General features: G+C 39.0%; 1 protein-coding gene across 1 annotated transcript; it reads left to right on the top strand.

The window, feature by feature from the left end:
• The first annotated feature begins 1,857 nt into the window (after positions 1-1,857).
• On the top strand, positions 1,858-6,718 carry rsph3 (radial spoke head 3). The gene is made up of 8 exons (XM_008279430.1): positions 1,858-2,037; positions 2,561-2,642; positions 2,724-2,865; positions 2,969-3,114; positions 3,851-4,054; positions 4,716-4,878; positions 5,491-5,577; positions 6,412-6,718. The coding sequence occupies exons 1-8, from the start codon at positions 1,928-1,930 to the stop codon at positions 6,483-6,485; spliced, it is 1,008 nt and encodes a 335-aa protein (XP_008277652.1). The 5' UTR covers positions 1,858-1,927; the 3' UTR covers positions 6,486-6,718.
• Positions 6,719-8,251: the final 1,533 nt, after the last annotated feature.

Here is an 8,251-nt window from a genome sequence, read left to right on the forward strand (position 1 = left end):
TGAAAGCACTTTCAGTCAAAGTGTTGTACATAGAGAGAAAAACAATCCAGAAAACATATACAAACATACTAAAACACTAAAAAGGACATCAGTTAATCAATAAAACAACATAAAGCTGCTGTAGTGTTAACGAGCAAAGACTCTTATTTAGAAGATTGAGCCAACAGATATGGGGTCAGTAAACAGGCTAGGGCGAGGTGACTTTGCTCTCTGTCTGCACTCATTTTCTCACTATGCTTATGGATGGATGGATGGATGGCTAGATATTTATTGTCATATGCGCAGCATAAAAAAGTATATATATATTAATATAATACACATATTAAAGAATATATATATGTCCAAACAAAAATAAAACAACAATATAAATAGATACAAAGGAATAAAAATAGAGAAACTAAGGTGCATATAGTCTATTTACAGGTAGCAGCATCATTGAGGTGATGTAGCAGCACAGCACCTGTTGACACGCTATTGTTCTGTTGTATCGCACACAGATCAGAAAACATTTTTATCTTCTACTTATGATTCTTATACAAACTTCGATCCCTTAGCAGAGTTTTGTGATTTAGTTACTCTGCTTTTCATATCTGACACATTGTCACTCGATTTGGATTTGGATCGACTCGGATTTACATCATCTTCCATTTCATTGGTCATGACCGTGGACACCGCCTGCACAGACACTGGAGGGTCAGATGGTAAAGGAAGGTGAGTAGCTCCATTTGTTGCAGCAGGATCAAACTGAATAAGGCTGCCATTGTGGGGCAACTCCTCAGCTTCACTCAGCTGTTGTTTAATGTCCTCCTTTAATGTGCCACTGTTTTTCACAATGCTGCAAACCATTCATTTTGTCTGTTCTGTTCGTCCCCTGGAAGTAAAGGTATCAACATATTATGTGACATGTTGGCATTTCCCCACAGCTCAGTTAAACTCTTCATATGAGCTTCAACAGATGAGACATTTTCTTTTCTTTTCAGAAGTGCCTTTATTTCTGGAATGAGTCCCTTTATTTTATTCACAGAGATTCTGTGTTCTCTTTGGAACTTTTTTCCCCCAAGGCCTTTGCAGTGAGTTTTGTTTCTCTTTTTCCACACTCCATTTCAAAACATGCATCATTAGAAGTTATTTCACTCATGTTCCTGCTTTATTTCCCTTTTAAGTTCCTTCAGTAAAATATTTATGAATTTAGAAAACATCCACAAGCAAGAAGACAACAGACGACACATTTACACATACGTTTAGCAGCGGAAGTTGTGCCTATAGCTCTTTGTCCGACACGCTGTACAAAAGATTCACTGAGATCCAAAATACGATTCAAAGTTTAATCATGAAAAGGGTCAACTTAATATAACGTGTACAACATATAACAAAATTAATATCACAGCTATCAAAGGTTGAGTTCATCCCAGTCACCCTCTCCTTCACCAACTGCAGGTGAGCAGGTATCTAAATAGACTTCACCACCCTGTACCACGTGACCAGCTCCCAACGAATAATCATATAAATAGCCAACAATAATAAGACCAAGCAATACTTAACATTAATATAAATCATGTCAAAATGTTATGAGTAATAGAAATTCACTCTCTTTATATTTCACCCTATTCATGCTCCTACAACAAACAAACGAAGCTCACAGCCTGACAAGTCTTGATTTAAAGCGTGTCCTCTGAATTCATTCACATAAAGTGACTTCAGATAGCTTTTGCCTTCATGTTTATGAAATGTGAACAACTTTTCCAAATACAGCACAACAGCGATGCTGAGGATGTGCAGCGGCGGCGGTCTCCTGCGGAAGTGATGTAACGGCCGCGGTGTCGCACTTCCTGGAGACGGTTGCCACAACAGAAGCGTCCTTTTCTTTCCGCTTTCAGACACTTAAGTTGACCAACTCACTGCAAGAGTATCTGACGGTGTCTGAAGAATGGCTTCTGCCTCACACAGCCACAGAGATCCGGACGGACTGTACACGTTCTCCAGCCGCCCCAGACCTGTTGAGAGCAGCTCCAGATACAAAGAGCCTCCGTCTGAGCTGTGAGTTACAGTGTCAGTGTTTGAAAGATGCAACGTTTGAAGTTGCTAACTATTCCTGTAAATCAGTGTTTATCATATGTGGAATAAAAAAAATAAATAAATGCAAACCTGCAGTAGCTTTACTCGATGTGATAGAAAGCAGCCAATATTAACGACATTCATTGTATGGTACTTTATAATTTATAAATTTTAACAATTTACGTTAATCTGACTGCTAAAGTTGCTTGTTACTCTACTTATCTAATCAAATATAATGCACTGCCATATAGTACTATTTCAGTTAAAACGAGCATCACTTTGACCAGCTACAACATGAACATGCTCATGGTTTTTGTATCACCACTGTTACTAAATATTCACAACCATCAGGCAGACAAAAGTCCATGAAAAAGTGTCTCAGATGCCAACTCATTTAGCCGGTGGTGGTGGTACAATGTGAATCACCGTTTCCCCTCTGATGCCAACATATGGCAGTTTGCTGCTGCTGCTGCTGAGTTTGTTTGTTTTCCCTTTGACTACTCAGGAGGCAGCATAATTATGGAAACATCATGTATGATCGTCGTGTTGTCAGAGGAAATACCTACGCCCAACATATCCCACTGACTGTAAGTATGAAACATACTTTTAACCAGGCAAGTTTATGACTTCCATGTCTTAAAATGTGTGCTATCTTCCACCACTGACAGACAGCTCAACCAAACCTTGCTGAGATACAAAGACAACAGGTGAACAAGAGGAGAGCCACTGCTCAAAAACGGGCCTGGAAGCAGTTGAGACTCAGGACTCCTGAGGCCCTGCAGGGCAGAAAACACATAGACGTACAAACAGGTGAAACATGTATCTTGAGAGCTTTACAACATTTATTGCTATGATATTGGACAAAAAAATGTCTACTGAATTTTATTACTTTGAAAATTCTGGCCTTTTTCAGAGCTTTACCTTGAAGAATTGAGTGATGATATTGTAGCTACACACAATGAGTGTCAGACTGATGCTTTCCTGGACAAACCAGCAACTCCGCTCTTCATACCTGCCAAATCTGGCAAGGACGTTGCCACACAGATAGAGGAAGGCGAGGTAAGTAGTCCAAGCAGGAAGTCTGCAAGTGTTTTCTTTTAATAACCTGGTGTTAGCCACTGCTTTTGTTTTTTTGTTTTTGTTTTTTTTTAGATATCATTAATAGGAAAATGCACCTAATCCCATATATAAAGGCCAGTTTGTAGTTGTATGAAGACCTCTGTGGCTCTGGAGGTGTTACATCTACCACAAAAAAAAATCTCATAATCAAGGTTATGACAGCTTGGGCTTGGAGAGTACATGGCTTTTTTATAATGTGACAGAAGCCACCCATCAGCTATACTCCCTTTATCCTGTGGAGGGTTGTGGGGGCTGGAGCCTATTCCAGCTGACATTGGATGAGAGCCAGGATACAGCCTGGACCAGTCGTCAGTGCATCACAGGGTGCATAACTGGACCCTGGCATTGCAAACATTTTGAGTTCACAAGAAAACTCTGTTTTTGTGAGTCCTCCAACTTTGTTGAAATGAAATACTAAACTTTTTATTTATTTTTTTTAAGTCAAAGTGAACTTTATTGTCAATATCTCTACATGTGCAGTGCTTACATGTGAAGGCCGTTTCTCAGAGTCCCACAGTATACAAAGAAGACAAATATATAGAGAACGAATACAATGCCCATTAAAAATTAGCATTATGTTAATGAAAAATAACTTGTAAATTATTTGCAGGTTTGGAAAAAATGAAACCTAATGTTTAAATTGCACAACACTACTTACTGTGAGTATCGCCTGCAGTTGTTTGACTTTGACAGAGAGGTGCAGCCAGTGTTGGAGGTCTTAGTGGGTAAGACAGTGGAACAGGCTCTGCTGGAGGTGATGGAAGAGGAGGAGCTGTCCTGCCTGAGAGCCCAGCAGAGGGCCTTTGAAGAGCTCCGAAATAATGAGCTGGCAGAGGTGCAGCGACTTCAGGAGCAGGAGAGACGCCACAGTGAGGAGAAAGTATGCAATGTCTTGAATTTTCCTTTTTGCTCCACTGAACAGGATTACGTCTACCCACTTTCTCTTCCTCCTGAATAGCTGATAAATGTTCAATATTCAGAATTTGAATACCTACACTGATAATTAAACTGAATTGCCATTTTGTTATCTATTCTATTTGAATGCTGACAAAATTCACAATCCTGATGAAAAAGATTAGCTCAGTGTTTGAGTGTTTTATTAATTTGTAACTATGTATGCATACTGTATTTTAAACTCAGAATTTTGTATGTTTAGTTCAAAATAATTCACATTTCTAAAAACCTGGTGGCTTAACCAAATTAAACCACATCAGTAGACATCACTGACTGTTTTAGGAATGACATGGTACTACACTTAATCAAGTTATGAGAATTACATGTCTTTCTCTGTGCTGCAAAGTGCTTATTGTTGTGGTGCTTTTGCATTACATTTCTCTGAGACAAAGAGTCTAGTTCTACACACTGCAGGATTTTTCCAAAGAAAAAAAATACCACACCAGAATATACCACAACAAATACCACAACAGAAAAACTTCTTTCATAACAAGTATATTGTGAAAATCCATATAAAATCAAATTGGTATACATTAAGAGCAGAAATTGTTCATACTTCATTAGAAATACATTTTCTCTGACTTCAGGAGCGTAGAGTTGCACAGCAGAAAGAGGTGTTAAAAAAAGAAAGAGAGACTGCAGAGAAGATTGCTGCCCGTGTGTATGCCCAGCAGTACATGGCTGACCTCCTACCTGCAGTCTTTACCTCACTGAGACGCCACGGCTACTTTTATGACCCTGTGGAGAAAGGTGAGCCTCCTCAGCTTTCATGCTTCTGACACATGAGGGCGTCACAGCCCGTCACCGCACATACAGTAATAGTAGATGAGCTCGTCTGGCAGGACCCCAGGCCACAAAAAACAGGTACAAGCTCTCTTTTGTGCCTACCTCCATCCGAGCTATAAACGCTGAGAAGAGGAAAAGGTAATGCACTGTGTTTTTGCTGCTGTACTCTATCATGTCCTGTGCTGCACTTTAACCTGTTTGCTTGACTTCTTCTGCCTTGCTGCTGCTGACTGTTTGCACTGGAATACACCTGACTGAATGAATGACCAAGATTGCTGCTAATGTCCCTGTCTGTCTTATGTTTTGTGCAATTTTTAACTGTTTTTATTATGGTTTTTTTACTTTAAAAAAACAACAACAACAACAACAACAAAAAAACAACATTTCCTTAATCTGTGTTTTTTACTGTTTTTATTGTTGTTTATTGTGAATGCTTGTGTAAGCTGCTGCATAACAAATCGCCCCTCAGGGACAAATAATACATTTGAAGTTTTTGAAATTTCCTGCTTACACTGTGCATCAATGTTTTCATGTAAGTGCTTAACCTTTTGTGATATTTGTGGCTCTGATTTGCAGATGTTGAGATGAATTTCTTGCCATGGCTCATGGATGAGGTTAACAACAGTCTGGAGAAGAGATACACAGCAAGAGAGATGCTGGATAGTAAGAGATTTTCTAATGATTATTGCTGTTTTTTGTGAAGTTTGATATTCTGAGAATGATGTTCTGGACTAGCCAGACACACACCATCATTCGGCATCAGTATTATTATTATTATTTTTTTTTTTTTATCACTTCAGTGTCTGCTATTAGCCCTAAATTGTCCGTTGACTATAAGCCACAGTATCTGCCTCCATAGCTATTGTTGATAAAAAATGACAAATTATCAGAAATCTCATACATGATCACTACAAATGTAATCAGCAAATGTTAAGGTTACAGGCTAGCATTTAGTGATGCAGTAGAACTATTTGTTGCTGTTCATTTTTGAGCCATTCTGTTGAAAAAAACAGAACAAAAAAAAAGCAAATGTTACACTTAACAAAATTACCACTTTCTCCATTAATCAGTGTGTTTTCTTTGTTTATTTTGTTTATTATCTCTGTTAATCTCCTGTTCTTCTTGGTCATCAGGTCATAGACATTGTTGCAGTGCCATCTAGGTGTGCCTGCTAGACCAGGGGTGGGCAATCCTGGTCCTCGAGGGCCACAATCCTGCATGTTTTAGATGTTTCCCTCTTCCAACACACCTGATTCAAATTATTAGGATCATTATCAGGCTTCTGCAGAGCTTGATGATGAGCTGATCATTTGAATCAGGTGTGCTGGAAGAGGGAAACATCTAAAACATACAGGATTGTGGCCCTCGAGGACCAGGATTGCCCACCCCTGTGCTAGACTGTAGTGGTCTCTAATGACACATATCCAGTTCTGCACTCAGAGCAGACTGTGGCTAAAAGATGTTCATTCTGTCTGTCTGTCTGTCCATCTGTTTCAGCCATAATCCATGATGTCATGGAGAAAAAACTTGAGGAGTTTGAAGAGTTGGAGACACAGTCAGCCAGAGACTGACAGTTCTTTCATTGACTAAACCACCGTGACGTGTCCTTGTGTTTGTCTGTTTTGATTGCTGCAGTGACATACGACATGTTTCAAATGATTAGCAGAGAATTCAGATGAGGTTTCATATTATTTATTTTTTGGAATTAATTGTAATGCATTGTGTATCACAGACTTGTATACATTATAAAGAGATTCTGCAACTTCTCCAAAAAGTTGTTAGAGTCTTCAGTGCCTGAAGTAAATTGTTTTCATTTTCCAAAGTGCATTTTGTGGTAAAAGGCAAAAACAAGTAAAACTGGCTCAAGAATTACATTTTCTTGATATATACCAGGGGTATCTAACTAATTTTAGTTCAGGGATCACATACAGCCCAATTTGATTTCAAGTGGGCCAGACCAGTAAAACCATACTCTGTTAACCCCCAAGGTTCTTTATACTCAAACGTTCAAGTAAATACCACTGCAAAAAGTCAATTTTGTTGCAGTATGCAACAGTATGAGTATATGGAGAGTGTTTAAGACAGTCATTGGGTGTACTCACTTCTTTAAGTTTAAAAAACTTAAACAAGGCCACAATTGCTGCCCAGTTCTGATTGGCTCACAACTCAGGACAAGTCTATGCTTGACCGTTGGAGGACACAGAGAAGTTTGCTCCATTTTCTCATTTTCACAGAGCAATTTAAGGCCTTTGCACTTTGCATGCTCCTTGGACAACACCTTTTCTCCCTGCATTTTTCAGTTTTTCACAAGTTTGGACCCTTTCTAAGGACATTTGTCAGTAAAGTGGATACAATTTTCTGTCTGAAGCAGGTAAGTTGTTGTCTCCATTTAAGTAGTACTAATCAGAAACAGCTGATATTTTTCTAGCATGTGAATGTGTGTAAATTTGAGGTTGACTTAGGTAAATAGTAAGCATTTGATAATTGCAGTATTGTGTTTATAGAGTAGTTTTCTACTTGTGTGTTCTCCACATACAGTTTTGCAACAATATGATAGAACTAAAAAAACTAAAACAATTGAAGATATGAAAAAAGTAGGAAGACTTTGAAATAGGGGAAGGCCGCGTCAACATTTTAAAGTTTAAATGAAGTCTCTAGGTGAAAGTATGGCTGAGCAGTGGAGGTTTGAAAAGTAGTGTAATTTTGGGTGATTTTCACGTCCATCCCATTCATTTCTAATGGGAGATGTTTGCGACGTTTTGGCAAATTGCGTCACGAAAGAGCACGCAAAGCCCGAGGCCACTATTGTTGTCCTGGTGCGTTTCTTCTTATTTCTACTCTTCCGTACAAAATTTCGGTCGGCTACTCCTTCCACATATTTGAGCACACCCACACAAATTATACAGTAAACCGTGTGGCTCGATCGGGAATAGTGTGCTTACATACAGATTTACAAAAATCGCATTTTTCACGACGCAATTCGCCAAAACGTCGCAAACATCTCCCATTGAAAATGAATGGGACAGACGAGAAAACCACCCAAAATTACACTTCTCTTCAAACCTCCACTGCTCAGGCATACTTTCACCTAGAGACTCCATTAAAACTTTAAAAGGTTGACGCGGCCTTCCCCTATTTCAAAGCATTTCTACTTTTTTCATATCTTCAATTGTTTCTTTGTGACAACCTCTCAAGTTTTGAAACTTTTTCAGTCCTTTTCAGCCTTTACAATGGGTGTGTATGTGGTCCTTTAGAGTGAGTGATGACATCACTAGAGTGGGAGCTCAGAAAAAAATCACACAGTAAACTTTTTTTTTAACTTGTCGCCCTGGCCACA

This window comes from Stegastes partitus, unplaced genomic scaffold (genome assembly GCF_000690725.1).
Source record: "Stegastes partitus isolate 25-593 unplaced genomic scaffold, Stegastes_partitus-1.0.2 Scaffold159, whole genome shotgun sequence".
Classification (NCBI taxonomy): domain Eukaryota; kingdom Metazoa; phylum Chordata; class Actinopteri; family Pomacentridae; genus Stegastes; species Stegastes partitus.